Below are 18,824 nucleotides of genomic sequence, written 5' to 3'. Positions count from 1 at the left end.
TGGGGATATAACTCAATGGTAAAGTGCTCTTGGGTTCAATCACCAGTATAGGAAAAAAGAAAAGAAAAAAAAAAAAAACAGAAGGGAAGGAAGGTAAGTTTTAAGCTGGAAAATATGGTGATCTAAGCTATACTTCTGGAGCCCACTTTGGCTGTCATGAGGAATGTTGTAGAGAAACAAAGAGGCTATTTCAGAGGCTAGATAAGAAAAGACGGTGTTTGCACTAAAAGGACAAATAGATTTTGTGTATGATTGGGGAGTAGGAATCACCATTTGATAATTATGTAATATACACAGCATTTCTGGCATTGTTCTAAGTGCTGAAGATAGAGCAAAGAAAAGAGCAGATGGCCGGGCGTGGTGGCCCACACTTGTAATTCCAGCATTCAGGAGACTGAGACTGAAGGATCGTGGTTCGCGGACAGCCTCAGCTACTTAGGCCCTCCACAACTTAGTGAGACCCTGTTTCAAAATAAAGAATTAAAAATAGGGCAGGGGGTGTAGCACAGAGGTCGAATGCCCCTGGGTTCCATTCCCAGACCCGCAAAAAAAAAAAAAAAAAAAAAGCAGAATCCGTGTCCTGTCCACTGAGGCATGTGCTGGGCAGTGGTACTGGCGCTGGCTCACACTGGCTCACCAGAGTGGACTGCCAAGCTTTCAGGGATTTGAAGATCTGGTTGTTCAGAGCTAGCCTCTTAATGTCCTGTGTCTGTTGGGGGAGACCTGGGGGAAAGCCTCCCCAGTGCTGTGTGCGTGTGAGTCACTATCACCAAAACTCCATTATGATGTGAGACTGTAATGCACCAGTAAAATATAAAAAATGAAAGCCAGCTTTTTTATTGTTTATTTTTATTTTTGTGGCACTAGGCCGCAAAATGAACCCTAGGGCATTCTACCTCTGACCTACAAACCCATCCCTATTTATTTTATTTTATTTTATTTGTGGAAAGAAATAAGTTGCTGAGAGTCTGGCTAAGTTCCTGAGGTTGGCTCCAAACTGTGATCCTTCTGTCTCAGCCTCTCGAGTACTGGGATCACTAGCATATGTCACCATGCTTGGATTTTTTTTAAATTTTGAAATAGGGTCTTACTAAGTTACTGAGGGTCTTGCTAAGTTTCTGAGGCTGATCTCAAAGCTTTGGTCCCACTGTCTCAGCCATCCAAGTACCGAGATTACAGGCATGCGCCACCACATCCAGCTCAGCCCCTATTTTTTAATATATCTTTTATAAAGTTAAACTATGTATTTTATATAAACTTTACAAGCTTAAAATTAAATACATTTTATTAAAACTAAAGAATATGTCGCAGGATGACATATAATTATATTGCACCAATAAAATTCTTAAGGTACTCTTTAAAAATTGAAGAATAGCTGGGTGTGGTGGCACACCCTTGTAATCCTAGTACTTGGGAGGCTGAGACAGGAGGATCTTGGGTTCATAGCCAGTCTCAGCTACTTAGTAAGGCCCTCTACAACTTAGACCCTGTTTCAAAATAAAGAATAAAAAATAGGGCTGAAGGCATAGCTGGGAGGTAGAATGCCCCTGGGTTCAATCCCCAGTTCCTCAAAACAAAAACCAACTAAACAATATTCAAAACTCATGGCTTTCCGATTATTTCACTACATTTTACTCTTACCTGTGCCCTGAGACTTTTCATAGCTACTGGATTGTGTCGGGGGAATGTCAAATGGAAGTGCATTACCAGTGGAGTTTCTTCCCAACTGCAGGTTTGGTGATGTCTTACTGGTATCTTGATGACCTGTGATAGTATTTACACCACAGAAACAAGCAAATGTTACAGACCAGGGGATTTCCCCTCTAGAGAGCAGCTGTTAGATATTTGCCAGCACGCCCCTTCCTAGGGTTAGTAATACGCCCCAAGGACAGTCAGGGCGTAAATTAAGGCTCCACCACTTTGCTAACAATGTGATTTGGCTAAGACACCAAACATTGGTTTCTTCATTCATAACATAGGACTAATTAGTACCGTCTTAGTCTATTTGTACTGCTATAACAAAATCCCTGCAGGGTGAGTAATTTATAAAGTAAAGAAATTTATGTCTCACAGTTCTAGAGTCTGGGAAGCCCAAAGTCAAGGCGGTAGGAAATGTGTCTGGTGGGGCTGGAGAGCAAAAAAGAGAAAACCCATATCATTAAGCCCTTTTGAAAGAGTCATGGACCCTAAACAACTATTACGCCTAACCTCCCAACACTGTCACATTGGAGATTAAGCTTCCAGAACATGAATGTGGAGGGGACAAAAGCATTCAAACCACAGCAAATGTAGACACACAGATAGACACACACACACACACACACACACACACACACACACGCGCGCATGATGAAATAATCTATATTAAATGCTTAGTGCAGTACCAGACACAGGTGCCCAATAGTGAATTATTATTTATTTACAGAGAAACATGACCAGACTCTTCAGAAGGTCCATTATAGCAGGACAACAGAAAATGACCATTTTGGAGGCTTCATTTAGGAGCAGTGCGCTCTTTGTGGCTGCCTACAGCTTTATTCCTAAGCCTTCTAACTGGGGAAGTGGGAAGCCAAGACTCTGCTTTGGAGTACACAGCCACAGGCACCAGGCCCAGCACACCCAGGCCTCAGTGGACCCCAGGAGAAATGGCTGAGGTTAGAGAACCCAGATCAACAGCCATCCCAAGGGACAGGGGGTCAGTGTCCAGCTTAAATGTGGCCCTTGGTAATGCAAGAGGGAAGCCCTGTCCATGACCATTCAGACCCCCTGTGGGAGGATGTCAGGAAGCTGTTGATTAGGAGTATTGAAAAGACTATACTAGATAAGAGTTGAATTTCTCTGGGTTTGAATTCCTAAGGAAAACAAGCAAAGCAGTGAGGTCCCTAAAACCTGCTCTGGGCAGCAGAGGCTTGGAGAGGAAGAGAAGGGAGCTCAGGAGGGGATGCACCACTAAGCCCACACAGCCAGGGTTGCGCAGAGTGAGGGAGGAAGGCTGTGGAGAGCCAGTGTCCTCAGAACAAACTCCTGGGCTCTTGGCTTTGGTTGAAGCGTGGGGGTGCACTGGCTCCTGAGGCCTCCAGAGGGTGCTCAGGCCCAAATATGGACAAGTTCCTCAGCCCAGGCCTGAGAACTGGAAGTGCTCAGAACAAGCAGAAGCCACCTCTTCCAGCAAGGGATGAATAAAAGCAAGGCGAGGTATATTTTAGGTACCCTGCGAAGGGCTGCTTTGTGCCCTGTGACCAGCACCGGGGCGGCCAACATACCCACAGCCCTGGGCTTACAAATGGACCCAGACCTCTACCTCTCAGCCTCTGCCTTGCATTTGAGCTTCAATATGGCCTGCCGGTGTGCAGAAGACTGTGGCCTAGTCCATGGAGGATCTGATCTAAGCCATCCCGTGGTAGACAAGTGAATTAGGAGACAAGGGGAGAAGAGGCCATGAAACACGTGTCTGGAATAGATGGGTCCAGCGGTGTTGTGACAGGACCAGATCTGAGTAGGTAAGAAGAGGCCAGCCTGAAAGACTGTCATCCAGTGTGTGTGCTGTAGCCATGCTAGGCTAGCTGGAGACTGGGCCCTGGACTAGCAAGTCAGTGATAGGACTGTTGAAGAGTGACTATGTTTTCCGGAGAGTGTTTATGGCTCGAGTGTTCATCTCCCTGGGCAGGCTCAGCAAAGCCTATAGGACATGTGGAAAGGGCTTTGGCAGCTGGAATCAAATTGGTGAGAAGACTGATGATGGAGGGCCACTGAGGGGTCCCAGGAAAGTTGTATTAAGTTTCTGAAGCCATGAAGGAAAGCAAAAGTGAGGGAGAGTCTAGGAGTAGCAGCTCCCAGTGCCCAGCAGCTAAGGGGGAACAGGTGCAGCCAGAGATGCCTGCACCTCCGGTGGGTGTCATATTTCAGGATATCATGGGAGATGCCATCACCACCCAGGGACTCCAGCTTTGCCCACTGACCTACGAAGAGGCAATGATGTTAATAGTATGTTTTCATTTGTGATTCAGGAGAAGACATTGAACCAGATGGCAGAGGCCCAGTGACATGTTCCAAGGTCCCAGAAATCTTTGCTTTTATGTTGGGAGGAATCTTTGCAGAGTAGAAAAGAGATTTCAGAGCAGAGGCTGTGAGATCAGGCCTGTGGTTCAGTAGTAGAGCATGTGTGTGGCATGCACAGGCCCTCCGTTCAATCCCCAGCACAGATGGAAGGAACAAAAGAAAGAAATTGATCTCAGTCTTTTGCTCAAGCTATATAGAAGCTGTCAGGAGCCATCTGAGAATGATCAGGACCGTTTTAGGCTTAAGTAGGGAACAGGGAATTGGGAACCTCAGCCTGGCCCAAAGCCGATTCTACCTGCAATTCTCTTATGACACAGCAGCCAAATCTCAAATGGCAGGGAGGCGGGCTTTGGAAATGGTTCCAAGGAGTACTAAGGATAGTAGGTACTGGAGATGACAGGCAAGCTCCCAGAAAGGAGAGAGATGCAGGACTGGGACTATAAGATACAGAGTTGGTGATAAGGGGATCTGTGATCCCTAGATTTCAATATTCCTGCTATGACAGCATACTCTTTTTACACTAATATAATACCTGCCCCCAAAGAGGGAAAATCGTTACACTGGCAACACTAGACAGTACTTGAAATGTATTTTTTCCATTCATTGTCTTCATATGGACCAACTATTATATGACATTTTAGGTGGCAGGGATATAATGGCAAACAAGAAAAAACCTAACCAAAACAAAATGAGCAAAGCAAAGCAAAATACAAAAACTGGGCTGGGGGTGTGACTAAGTGGTAAAGCGTTGACTAGCATGTGTAACTCTCTGGGATCAATTCCCAGCACCACAAAAAACTCCAAACACCAACAGAAACAATAGAAAGCAACCAACTAAGTAGACAGACGAAAACATTTCAAGTTTTAGTAAATGACATAAAGGAAACAAGCAAAAGTATTAAATGGTTAGACACGGTGGTCAAGAAAACCTTTACCAAGAAGATAGCATTTAAGCGGAAATCAGTTCTAAATATTGTGAAACCTCAGTTACAGTTCTGCTTGTTCTGTGATGTTGTCAATAGGGGATTTCCCCCTTAGGTGGAAACTATTAAGAAAGACTAATCACTAGTACTGCTAGTGCCCTTTGGAGGGGAGACACCCCATTACTGTCTGCTCTTCCCTTCCTGGCAATTTTTGTAATGTTCTTTGCTGGCGGGGGCTGGGCTGGGCTGAGCTGGGCATGAGGCCCGGACATTTGGAAATGGTGAATCATTATTGTCCCTTTAAATAATTTGTCCAAAAGTAAAGCTGTTGAAAAGGCTTGGGGATACCCAAAAAGAGCCCCTGATAACTCGTTCCGGGAAATTGAAAGAGATGGAACTCTCCCAAATTCCTTCTATGAGGCCAGTATCACATGAATCCCCAAACCAAATAAAGATACTTCAAGAAAGGAAAACTATAGACCAATATCCTTAATGAACATAGATGCAAAAATTCTAAATACTAGCTATGCGCATTCAAAATTATATCAAGAGAATAATACATCATGATCAAGTTGGTTTCATCCCAGAAAAACAAGGCTGGTTCAATATACGCAAATCAATACATGTTATTCACCACATAAATAGAACCAAGAACAAAAACCACATCATCATAGCAATAGATGCTGAAAAAGCATTTGACAAAATCCAACACCCATTTATGTTAAAAACACTGCAGAAAATTGGGATAGAAGGAATGTACTTCAATATCATTAAGGCAATATATGTAAACCCAAAGCCAACAATGGGGAAAAACTGCAAGAATTTCCTCTAAAGTCAGGAACAAGACAAGGATGCCCACTATCACCATTTCTTTTCAATATAGTCCTTGAGACTCTTGCTGCAGCAATAAGACAAGAGAAGGAAATCAAAGGAATTCACATAGGAAGAGAGGAATTAAAATTATCCTTTTTTGCAGATGACATGATCCTTTATCTGGAAAACCCAAAGAACTCAACCAAAAGACTTCTGGAGCTGATTGACAAATTCAGCAAAGTTGCAGGATGCAAAATCAACCTAAAGAAATCAGTGGCTTTTCTTTACGCCAACAATGAATCCAAAATGAAAGAAACAAAGAAAACAATTCCATTCACTATAACCTCAAAACCAATAAAATATCTAGGAATAAACCTAACCCAAGATGTGAAAGACCTCTGCAACAAAAACTATAAAACATTAAAGAAAGAAATTGAAGAAGACCTTGGAAGATGGAAAGATCTCCCGTGCTCATGGATAGGCAGAATAAATATCATCAAAATGGCCATTCTGCCAAAATTGATCTATAGATTCAATGCAATTCCCATTAAAATACCAGCGACATTCTTCAGAGACCTAGAAAAATTAATCATGTACTTTATATGGAGAAAGAAAAGACCCAGAATAGCCAAAGCAATTCTCAGCAATAAGAAACATGCAGGAGGCATCACAATCCCGGACTTCAAATTATACTATAGAGCAATAGTAGTAAAAACAGCATGGTACGGGCACAATAACAGATATACTGACCAGTGGATTAGAATAGAAGATACAGAAACAAACCCACACATCTTTAGTCAATTAATCTTTGACAAAGGGGCCAAACTCATATGCTGGAGAAAAGGCAGCCTTTTCAACAAATGGTGCTGGGAAAACTGGCTACCCATTTGTAAAAGATGAATCTAAACCCCTATATCTCACCATGCACAGGAATCAAGTCAAGATGGATCAAAGACTTAGAAATTAGACCTGAAACTGTGAAGTTAGTAGAGGAAAGCATAGGTTCAACACTACAACATATTGGCACAGGCAGTAACTTTCTCAACAAAACCTCCAAAGCTCAGGAAATTAAAGCAAGAATTAACAAGTGGGATAGCATCAAACTTAAAAGGTTCTTCTCATCAAAGGAACCATCAATAACTTAAAGAGGAAGCCTACAGAATGGGAAAAGATCTTTACCAGCCACCACTCTGATAGGTGACTAATATCCAGAATATACAAAGAGCTCAAAAGACTCTACACTAGCAAAACAAACAACCCAATCAAGAAATGGGCAAATGAACTAAATAGACACTTCACAAAAGAAGAGATACAAAGGGCCAATAGATACATGAAAAGATGTTCTACATCATTGGCCATCAGGGAGATGCAAATCAAAACTACACTGAGATTCCATATAACCCCAGTCAGAGTAGCAAGCATAAAGAAATCAAACAACAACAAATGCTGGTGAGAATGTGGGGAAAGAGGAACTCTTTTACACTGTTGGTGGGAGTGCAAACTAGTTCAGCCACTATGGAGATCTGTGTGGAGATTCCTAAGAAAGCTAGGAATAGATCCACCATACGATCCAGCTCTACCACTCCTGGGTATTTTTTCAAAAGGGTTGAATTCAGCGAACTATAGCAACATATGCATACCTATGTTCATAGCAGCACAATTCGTAATAGCCAAAATATGGAACCAACCCAGGTCCCCATCAACAGATGAATGGATGGCAAAACTCTGGGAAATATACACAGTGGAATTCTACTCAGCCATAAAGAAGAACAAAATCATACCATTTGCAAGAAGATGGAAAGTCCTGGAGAGCATTATGTTAAGTGAGACCAGCCAAGCACAGAAGGAGAAGGTACATATGTTTCCTCTAATATGCCTAAACTAGGGAACACAGAGGATACCAGTGGGACTCCAGATAATGGAGGGGAAATACCAGCAAAGCTAGAATGGAAACATAGAGGAGGAGGAAGTCTGAACTTGATTAATGAGGGTCCACATCCGAATATGTGTAAAATTATGAATATAGCATGGTTACCCGGGACAATCATTGTTGGGAGGGGGGAAGGGAAAACAGGGGCGGGAGGGGGGAGCAGACATCAAGTCTAGTTTAAATGTATACCATTTATGTTCAATAAAAAAAAATAAAAATAAATTAAAAAAATCATTTGTCCAAAGGTAAAGCTGTTGAAAAGGCTTGGGGATACCCAAGAAGAGCCCCTGATAGAGTTTGAAAAAGGCTGTTCTTGAGTATTTCTAGTTAAGTGTGTGATTACTAAGCACATAATAAGTAGCTGTCTCTTCAGTTGCCTTATGGTTTTAACTGAGTAGGGCTTGACACTTAGTACAAAAGATATTAGTTCTGTCCTCTTCTCTCCTCCTATGCTGTAGAGATAAACTCAGTCATGGAAAGGTGATCCTTAATCTGCTCTCTTCCCTGATTTACAAGTACCTAGACCCATTGCCAGTGTTATGAGAGTCATGGCTAGACATCAGCGGCCTTGGCTGGTTACTTGCTGAAGGTAGATGGGGGTTCCTTCCGGGAAGGGGGACACTTGGGCTCAGATTTTTGTTCAGACTCTGACCTTATTTGCAGTGATGTAATAAGTCAATATTGGGATAATACTGGGAGACAGTTCACTTCCAGTAGGGTTGGAATGGGGGTGGTGTTGCTGCCATCTCTATATAAGAAGTCCAACCCAGTGCCCAGATCTGCTCTGTGGCCTTTCCATCTCAGCATGGCTAGGGTACTGGGAGCACCAGCTGCATTGGGGTTGTTTGGCCTGTGCTGGTCTCTGGCCATTGCCACTCCTATCCCTCCGTGAGTAAAGCTGGGACTAGGGAAGGAGAAAGAGAGGCTGGGTGTGGGTAAGATAGGACCTGCATTAGGCCTGGGTCAAGAGCTGAGGAGAAAAAGTGGTCCCAGTAGGCCCAGAGCTCTGTGTTCTCTGTAGGACTAGCAGCCATGGGGATGCTGAAGGTGGGAGCACGGCCAAGCCAGACCCAGATGTGAGTGGTGAGTACACAGCTCCCCAGGTTTGTCTCTGTGTCTGGTTGTATCTCTGCATTATATCATCTTACTGGTTTTGTATCTTGCTCTCTCCCTCCTTCCATCCCAGAGTACTGCTCGGATGGCTGGGGCTTTGATGCTACCACTCTGGATGACAATGGAACCATGCTGTTTTTTAAAGGTAGGAAGGGCTGGGGTTGGAGCTCTGGGGGCCTCAGACTTGGTCCACTTTACAGAGGAGATCTCTATCTGGAAGGCCTTAGGAAGATCTGAGGGTATCAGCGGCAGCATCTCTGTAACTATCTCAGTAGGCCAAAGGTTTGTTCTGGACCCCTCCGTGACTGTGGGTTTTTCAGGGGAGTTCGTGTGGAAGGGTCACAAATGGGACCGGGAGTTAATCTCAGAGAGGTGGAAGAACTTCCCCAGCCCAGTTGATGCTGCATTCCGACATGGTTACAACAGTGTCTTCCTCATCAAGGTACTACTGGGTCAAGGCGAGGGGTGGGCAAGACAGGGAACCTCCTTCAAGTGGTCCTAGCATGGAGCCTGGTTCATTGGTTCATTTTCTGCTGCTATAACAGAGTACATGAAACTAGATAATTTTAACAAACAAATTCATTTGGCTCATGGTTCTGGAGTCTGGGAAGTCCAACAGCATGGTGCCTGAATCTGGTAAGGGAATTTGTGCTGAGTCACAGCATGGCAGAAAGTCCAAGAGCAAGAGCAAGAGGGCAGGAGGGGTTCCAGCTTGCTTTTATAACAACCCACGCTTGTGATGGCTTGCCTGTTCCTATTGTCATACCAATGTGGCAATAACACGAATGCATTCAGGAGCCCAGAGCCGTGGTGACCTACTCACCTCCACCTTTAGGCTCCACCTCCAACACTGCTGAGAGGGGAGGGGGTGAGCCTGGGAGACACATTCAAACTAGAGCAGAGCCCATACCAAAAGCTACCAAATGTGCTTCCCCTGGGCCTTCTTTCCCCAAAGTAGCTCTGGCTAAGGGAGTATTATACCTCCTGGAAGGTACAACTGCCAGTAGCTATTATTCAGCCTTATGCTTAAGTTCTGGCTGGTTCTACTACAAATAACGCCATTGGCCATCCTCCCCTTACTGCGACTCCTATATCGGACTCCCCTTACTCCGCCATCCTATATCGGGCTGTCTTCATGTAGCAGGGCAGGTTGTTCCCAGCCAAGGGACTGAGTGAAGAATGAAGTACAGACTACCGCACTCACCAAGTCCTTTGAACTTACCAAAGGGGCTGTGTGGTTGGGGCTTTGTTTTCCCTCCCGTCTCTTTCCCCTCTCTTCTAAAATGCCCCATCCTCAGCCAGTCCCAAGATGTTCCTTGGAGAGTCACTCCTAGCACTCTCAATCATTGCCTTGGCTCTGAAGACTCTCCACGCCGTGGACAGTGGATCTGGATCCCTCTTCTGAGCTCCAGACACTCTCACCAACTCCCTGGCAGAAGACGTTCCACAGGCACCTTACTTCCAGCGTTCTCCAGACTGAATTTAGGATCTTCCTTATGGACCAGCCTTCCTCCTGGGTTCCCTGTTTCAGTAGAGGCTCCACCACGTGCCTGGTTACTGCTGTCCCAGTGCACATGGGTTTCATGAACTTGGCCCTTGGTTGTCTCCTCCCTCGGCATGCCCACAGTGTGTCAGCCACAGGAGATTGCATAAAGATTATTGAGCACAGTGTGTTTGGGCTCTGCCTGCTGCTCCCTCTGCTGGTAACACTCTCCTTACTTGTCCACCTGGAAAATTCCTGCTTATTTTTTCAACTTGTGGCCTAATGCTTCCTGTCTGCTGTGAACCCCAGGACTTTTCTAGGCAGACTTAGACATTCCCCTAAACTTTGCATGCTTTTCACTGTGGTTATTACATAGGTAGGGTTGTAGAAATGATCTCTGCTTTGGTACAGTGAACTCCATTAAGTCAAAGGTAGAATCTTGTCATCCCTTAACCCCCAGCCAGTGCCTCTCACAATACAATATATGGAATATAATGGTCATTTAATAATATTCTCTCTCTCTCTTTCTCTCTCTCTCTTTCTTTCTTTCTTTCTTTCTTTCTTTCTTTCTTTCTTTCTTTATTTTTTCTTTTCTATTTTTTGTGTGGGGCACTGGAGATTGTACCCAGCCAGGGGTGTTCCGCATCCAAATTATACATACAGCCCTATTTTATTATTTTATTTTGAAATATGTTCTCACTAAGTTGCAGAGTGCCTCACTAAATTGCTGAGGCTGGTTATCAACCTGAGATTTTCCTATTTCAGCCTCCCAAGTACTGGGATTATAGACGCATGTGCCACCATGCCTGGCATAATTGTTTCTTGAATATATGCATAAATAAGTGAACAAATGGATATATAAATGCATGGGTGATTTCAGAATGACAACTCGTGGATGCATTTGCCAAAACTGATCATGTTGTTCTTAAGTGTGCCAAAGGAGTGTCGGGATATATGTAGCCAGATGTATTATAGTAATAGGGCTATGTGTATGGTAATAGTGACTGCACAAAATTAGGAAATATAAGCCAGACATGGTAGTGCACACTTATCATCCCAGTATTTGGGAGGCTGAGACAGGAGAATCACATATTCGCAGCCAGCCTCAACTACTTAATGAGGCCCTCTGCAATTTTGTGAGACTCTGTTTCAAAATGAAGAATAAAAAAATCGGGCTGGGGGTGTAGCTTGGAGGTAGAATGCCCCTGGGTTCAATCCCCAGCACCACACACACACACACAATTAGGGAATATGTCGTGCAAGGGGCAACATATTGTTGCCCGCAGGTGGACTGAAAGTATGTGGGGCTTCCAGGGAATACTGTGTAGGTAAAATAGACCAACAATTTGAGTGATTGCCAAGTGGTAGTATGTGGGAGTGCACTGTTAAAAACAGAGTGCTTTTGAATGCAGGGGGACAAAGTCTGGGTGTACCCTCCTGAGAAGAAGGAGAAAGGCTATCCAAAGCTTCTCCAAGACGAGTTTCCTGGGATCCCCTCCCCAGTGGACGCCGCTGTGGAATGTCACCGTGGGGAGTGCCAAGATGAAGGCATCCTATTCTTCCAAGGTCAGCGTGGGCTGGAGCCCAAGAGCCAGGAGTAGTGGTGGGTTGGTGGTGATGGGTCATAGTGCTGACAGTGACGATGACAGTGGAACCTCGGTGTGGCTGTGTAAGGAAGGGAAATAGGGAAGCCTGTTGTGGTCTAGAGGTCAAATAGTGGAAGAAGAGGAAGTCATCCTGGTGGAGGTAACTGGGCATAATTCTGCTAAAAGTTCTTCATTATTCCCCATGACCCTAGAACACAGCTACGCTCTTTAGTTTCATGACTCTTCCATGCCCAAACCCCTACTGACCCCAGCTTTGACTCTTCTCATACCCTTATCTTGAATACTGAGCTCTGGACACTGTTCCTTCTGCATTCAACGTCTTTCATGCCTCAGTCTCTTATCTCTCTGTAGAGTTCTATCTCCCCATTTTGTCTGTCTTGCATCTCCTACTTCAGGTTTCAGTTTATCTTCTTCCCTTGAGAAGTTTTCTCTGACGTTCCCTATTGCTGAGCTGATCACGTGCACCTTGCTGCTGAACTTTGCTGTGTGATCATTCTCAACTGTCATGAGCACCGCGTAGCCAGTGGCGTCTAACCAGCTCTGGCCCCCAGTGCTAGCACAAGGGAGGGCATGCCCGGCCTCACTCAGAGCCTGTTGATTTACTGCACAAAGGTGACCGCGAGTGGTTCTGGGACTTGGCTACGGGAAACATAAAGGAGCGGTCCTGGCCGGCTGTTGGGAACTGCACTGCTGCCCTCCGGTGGCTTGGCCGCTACTACTGCTTCCAGGGTAACCAGTTCATCCGCTTCAACCCGGTCACGGGAGAGGTGCCTCCCAGATACCCTCTGGATGCCCGAGACTATTTCATAGCCTGCCCTGGAAGAGGTAAGAGAGCCCCAGCCCCAAGAACCTGCTACAATTTGTCCACCTTTCCTGAGTTGTGAATCCTGGGGGCGCAGCTCCCACCCTAACACCACCCTGTCATGCTGGCTCTTCCCATTGTCCTCCTGTGGGGGAACCCACATTCCTATTAACCCCAGCCCTCTCTCCCCTCAGAGCCCTCTCTGACCTCTGGCCTCTCTCTGTGTTCCCTTTGCCCTCTTCTCCCCCTAGGTCATGGTCATAGACACAGGAATGGAACTAGACCCGGGAATGGCACCCATCATGGTCTCGAGTATACGCGCTGTAGACCAGATCTAGTCTTGTCTGCACTGATATCTGACAACCATGGTGCCACCTACGCCTTCAGCGGTGAGAGGTCCCCCCACTCCCCTCTCTGTCCTCCCATCTCTTCACTCGTGCCTTTTGTCTCTGATGCATTTCCTGTTTCATCACTAGGCCCTGTATCTTGTCCCCTCTGTCCTCCGCTGTAGCAAGTCCTTTTGCATCCTTGTCTCCTCTGATGTGAGTTTCTAAACTTTGCCTTTCATTGCCCAGGTCTCTAACTTTGTCCACTTGTCTGCCTCTGAGTAAGTAGATGCCCGCTCCCTGTGCCCTCTGTGGACCTCTCTGGGCCCCTTGACTCCTCATGTATTCTCTGACTGATGCCGTGCGGAGCCCTCAGGCTCTTGTGCTCTCTGCACCTTCCCATGTTTCTGTGTATTCTTTGGCTCTTGTATATACTTCTGAGTATTCTGGTTCCCCCTGAATTGATCTTTAGAAGCACTTTCTTTTCCCAGCTGCCTAGTTCCTATATCAAGTCTCTGGGCTCAGCATCACCTGGGATGAGATGTTAATAATGCTGAGAACCAGCCAAGAAGTGTTGGGTGCCCTAGACCTCTAAAATGGGCTTCAAGGACTTTTCTTCTCAGCGTGTCCAGTGGAGATACATGTCTCTTAGCCTGGGGCGTTTGTTGGTAAAAAAAAAAAATGCCATCTAATAATACCTGGGAACATTCTGGGATTAAGTCACATCAATTAGTGATTGATGAATCATGTTCTACACTTGAGAACATGTCCAAGAGAGGGGTAAACAACCATGTTACACTCAACCCAAGATATCTGTATGATCAGATATAAAAGTGGGTAAGTGGTGAGAACATAGGAAAGAGAAAATTTTTTTGTTCCTAACTCCTGGATGAATCTGATAATTTCAGATTACCAAGTTCATATGGAGAGCCTCTCCCCTCAGCAGAAATGCAGTCATGAGAACACAGAAATGGAAGAAAACACACACATGAGGTGACCATACCAAACTAAAGAGAGCATGTTCCATTGTAAGAACAGACAAGTATCAGGAGAACATGCATCTATGGTCAGAGCATAGAACTACTGGAGGATACATAGACAAGTGTATGTGTGTGAGTGTGAGTGTGTGTGTGTGTGTGTGTGTGTGTGTGTGTGTGTGTGTGTAGGGAAGAGTGCCTGAGAACACAGGGCCACAGGAACCATGTAGAAGTAGAGGCAGAACACTCAACTGTGCAGAGATCACTGAACTTCAAGGCCATAGGACTATAAAGAGATTACAGCTGAATTAAATGTAAAGTATCATATAAGCTAGGCATGGTGGTGCACACCTGTAATACCAGTACTTGGGCAGCTAAGACAGGAGGATCACAGGTTTATGGCCAGCCTAGATACTTAGCAAGGTCCTCAGCAATTTTTCGAGCCCATGTTCTGAAATAAAGAATACAATAGGGTTGAGTGTGTAGTTCAGAGGTAAAATGCCCCTGAGTTCAATCCCTCATACCATAGACCCACAGAAAAGTATCATATGTGTTCTATAGCTGTTGAGAAGGCACACAGCCACAAAGAGAACATCATTAGGTTAAAAATACCCAGCTGAGGTGAGAGCACACTGTGTTGGTGGACACACCAAGATGTCCTAGCGACTCAGCCTGAGGCTCATCATCTTCCTCTAAGTCTTTCCTTTTTCTCCCCCAGAGCTTCTTGTTCACTCCCCCTGCTCCTCACAGCTTTTGCTTGTACACAGACCACTGTGTCTTCTCCACCTTCTCGCTACTTTATCATTTTTCAGCCTCAGACCTGACTGACAACTCCCTCAGTTGTTTCTTTTCTTGGTTGGATTTTAAAAGGGGCTCTAAATGGCCCAGGCCATATTTTCTTTCTTTTCCTTTCTTCTTTTTTTTTTTTTTTTTGGTGGTACCGGGGTTTCTGGAAGCCCTTCTACCTCCGGGCTACACTCCCAGACCTATGTTATATTTTTATTTGGAAACAGGGTTTCTTAAGCCAGCGCGGCTGGCTTCGAACCTGTGCCATCCTCCTGTCTCTGTCTCCCAGGCACGGGGATTACAAACCTGCGTCACCACACCCGGCCCCAGGCCATATTTTCATGCCAGACCACATTAAAGTGGTTGCAGGTCAGCCTGTATATTGGAAATAGGTGGATTTGGGCTCTTTATTTATTTCTCTACCCAAAGAGCAACACAGCTCTGGTTCTCAAAATAGAAGCCCTGAGGTCTAGGGATATACCTTAGTGCTTACCTAGCATGCAAAAGGCCCTCAATTAAATATTTCTCTGGCATTACAAAATAAATAATAGGAACCCCTAACAGGGTAGCTATAGCAGGAGGAGGCAAATATGTCCATCACCACTGTATTCTCAGTTCATATATATGAAGAGAACTTTAACAAGTACATCAGGCATTTACTCAACAGGTGTTTACTGAGGAGTCACGAGGCACTGGGCATGGTTCTAGGGACAGGGACAGAATAGTAAACATGGGAGACAAGACATCTGCCCTGATAAAGCTATTAGAGGGAGCTGGGCGTGGTGGCGTACCATGCCTGTAATCCCAGCTACTCAAGAGGCCAAGGCAGGAGGATTGCACATGCAAGGCCAGCCTGGGTAACTTAGGGAGACCTTGTTTCAAAATAAAAAGGGTTGAGCCAGGCGTGGTGGCGTGCACTTATAATCCCAGTACTTGGGAGACTGAGACAGGAGGATTGTAGTTTCACTACCAGCCTCAGCTACGTAGTGAGGCCCTCTGCAGCCCTCTGAGACCCTGTTTCTAAATAAAGAATAAAAAATAGGGTTGGGGGTGCAGCTTGGAGGTATAATGCCCCTGGGTTCGATCCCTAATACAACAAAAGAAAGAAAGAAAGAAAGAAAGAAAGAAAGAAAGAAAGAAAGAGATATGGAAGGAAGGAAGGAAGGTTGGTTTGTGGACATACGTTGGTAGTACAGTGAGTGCCCCTGAGTTTAATCCAAAATAAGTAAATAAATAAACAAATAAATAAAATCATTAGAGGGAGAAATGGTGGTAAGAAAGAGAAAGGAGAATACTTTCACATAGTATTAAGATCTATGAAATAAAATAAGACAGGTTAAAGGGATAGAAATGAGGAAAATAAGGAGATTCTTCTGAATAAATGAGTTTTGACCTACTAACTCAGTGATGAGAAGGCATTAGTCACACAGAGCTCTGAGATAGAAAGCCCCTGGGTTCAATCCCAGTGAAACACACACACACACACACACACACACACACACACACACACACACATGGGGAGAGATAAATGCACACACGGGCAGAGATAAATGCGTTCTAGAGAGGCATATTTTGCAAAGAACAGCAAGAAGGAATCAAGAAAGAAGGCTAATGTACTGAAACCAGAGAAGAAGGTGGGTGGTTTTGAGAGTGAGGCCAGGCTAGATTACATAGGCCTGGTAAGAATTTGCAGCTGCAAAACAAAGCCAAGAGATGGTCTTGAGCAGGGCCGTGATATATTCTGGCTTATTTTTATTTGCTATACCCAAATGCCATCCTTTTCTCTCTTTCCCTCCCTTCCTCCTTTCCTTCCTTCCTTCCTTCCTTCCTTCCTTCCCTCCTTCCTGAAACACGGTGTCTCTAATTTGTTGACAGTCTCATTAAATTGCTGAGTCTGGCCTGGAACCTGCAATCTTCCTATCTCAGCCTCCCAAGTACTGGGATTGCAGGTTTGTACCACCACGCCTAACTCTGATTTATTTTTTAAAGAACAGGCTGGCACCCGGGTGTAATGGTGCACACTTGTAATCCCAGTACTTGGGAGGCTGAGACAGAAGGATCACAGGTTCTAGGCCAGCCTCACTACTCAGTGAAATTGTGCTTCAAAATAAATAAATAAAATAAAATAGGGCTGGGGGTACAGCTCAGGGGTAGAATGCCCCTGAGTTCAATCACCAGTACAAAAAAAAATGGTGTTTGCCGGGCATGGTGGTGCATGCTTGTAATCCCCGCGCTTGGGAGGCAGAGACAGGAGGATCGCACAGGTTCTAAGCCAGCCGCGCACGCTGGCTTAGGAGACCCTGTTTCCAAATAAAAATGTAAAAATAGGTCTGGGAATGTAGCCCAGAGGTAGAAGGGCTTCCAGGAACCCCAGTACCACCAAAAAAAAAAAAAAATGGTGTTTATGAAAAGGAGAGACACAGTGTGGAATCCCATCCTGGTGACTTCCTCCCTCTCTCACCACCTTGCAGGGATCAGGGAACACTCAGTGGAAGCGTGCCTGGTGCTTTCCTTTTAACTTCTGGCCACTATATCTCATTACCTATAACCACGTCTCTGCGCGTGCACACCTTAGATGTGCAGGAGCCTCTGCCAGCCTCACACCCAGCCTTCCCTGGAAGCTTGGCCACTGCCCTCCATGCTTGCCTCTCTTCAGTTCTCCACGGACTCTAGTTCTAACTGGGCCACTGCTCTCCACGTTGCTGACTGTCCTGCTCCTCTTCTCCCTCTCCCCTGGCCTCTTCCTTCCTTCTACTCTAAAGGTACTCTGCACCCCTCCTGAATTGTCCCTGCACCCGCCGCTGGCCTCTGTGCTACGTGGGCCAGCTCTGGAGCTATCTCTGACACCCCACAGGGTCCCACTACTGGCGTCTGGACACCAGCCAGGATGGGTGGCACAGCTGGCCCATTGTGCATCAGTGGCCCCAGGGCCCTTCAACAGTGGATGCTGCCTTCTCCTGGGAGGATAAACTCTACCTGATCCAGGTGTGTGTTGGGAGAGAGGGTTAGGTGGGAACTCGGGCAAGAATACCCAGCTTTATGTTGATGACTGCTCTCTGTCCTCCAGGGCTCCCAGATATATGTCTTCCTGACAAAGGGAGGCTCTCCCCTCGTCAGTGGTTATCCAAAACGTCTGGAGAAGGAACTTGGGAGCCCTCCTGGGTTCAGCCTTGAGGCTGTAGATGCAGCCTTTACCTGTCCTGGGTCTTCTCGGCTTTACATCACAGCAGGTGAGGGGCTTCTGGGTCCTAAATGGCGACTTATTCTTTCTATGGCATAGATCCCTTCTAGGGCATGAGGAGGGCTAAGTTAGGATCCTCATGACATGGAAGCCACATTATTTTGGTATCTTCTTTCTAGGACGGCGACTGTGGTGGCTGGACCTGAAGTCAGGAGCTCAAGCCACATGGACAGAGCTTCCTTGGGCCCATGAGAAGATTGACGGGGCCCTGTGTATAGAAAAGTCCCTAGGGCCCCACTCATGTTCCGCCAGTGGTCCTGGCTTGTACATCATCCATGGCCCCAATTTGTACTGCTATAGTGATGTGGAGAAATTGAGTGCAGCCAAGACCCTTCCCCAGCCCCAGGCTGTGAGCAGCCTCCTGGGTTGTAGCCATTGAGAGACCAGCCCCGCTGCCCCATGTTTCTCCCAATAAAACCAGATTGAAACATGGGGACAATCTCACTCTCTTTTAATATTTATTTTTATTTTATTTTATTGGTGTGTTGTAGTTCTACATTATAATGAAATTCAAAGTGATACATTCATATATGCATACAACATCTCTTGGTGTGTTTCCCTCTGCACCCAAACCCTTCTCCCCTCCTCCTTCCCTGTATATGGAACAATCTCTTTTCTTCCCTTCCTCCTCTTACTTCTCCTCCTCCTCTTCCTCCTCCTTTTTTTCCTCCTCTTCCTCCTCCTCTCCTCCTCCTCCTCTTCCTTTCCTCCTCCTGCTTCTGCTGCTGAATCCAGGGGCATAGTTCTATCTACAAGCTACACCT

At 45.6% G+C, this 18,824-nt stretch overlaps 1 protein-coding gene across 1 annotated transcript; it reads left to right on the top strand.

Annotated features, from left to right (window-relative positions):
- Window positions 1–8,530: 8,530 nt before the first annotated feature.
- On the top strand, window positions 8,531–18,439 carry HPX (hemopexin; the record flags this gene model as incomplete). The annotated part of the gene is made up of 10 exons (XM_080710331.1): window positions 8,531–8,613; window positions 8,747–8,808; window positions 8,912–8,983; window positions 9,159–9,280; window positions 11,734–11,887; window positions 12,541–12,753; window positions 12,982–13,119; window positions 17,674–17,804; window positions 17,887–18,049; window positions 18,180–18,439. 10 exons carry the CDS (start codon window positions 8,531–8,533, stop codon window positions 18,437–18,439), a joined length of 1,398 nt encoding a protein of 465 aa, XP_080566457.1.
- Between the last annotated feature and the right edge of the window lie 385 nt (window positions 18,440–18,824).

This window comes from Muscardinus avellanarius, assembly GCF_963383645.1.
Source record: "Muscardinus avellanarius genome assembly, chromosome: 1".
Classification (NCBI taxonomy): Eukaryota; Metazoa; Chordata; class Mammalia; order Rodentia; family Gliridae; genus Muscardinus; species Muscardinus avellanarius.
Note: the sequence above shows the minus strand (reverse complement) of the source record. Positions and strands in the feature narration are given on the sequence as shown.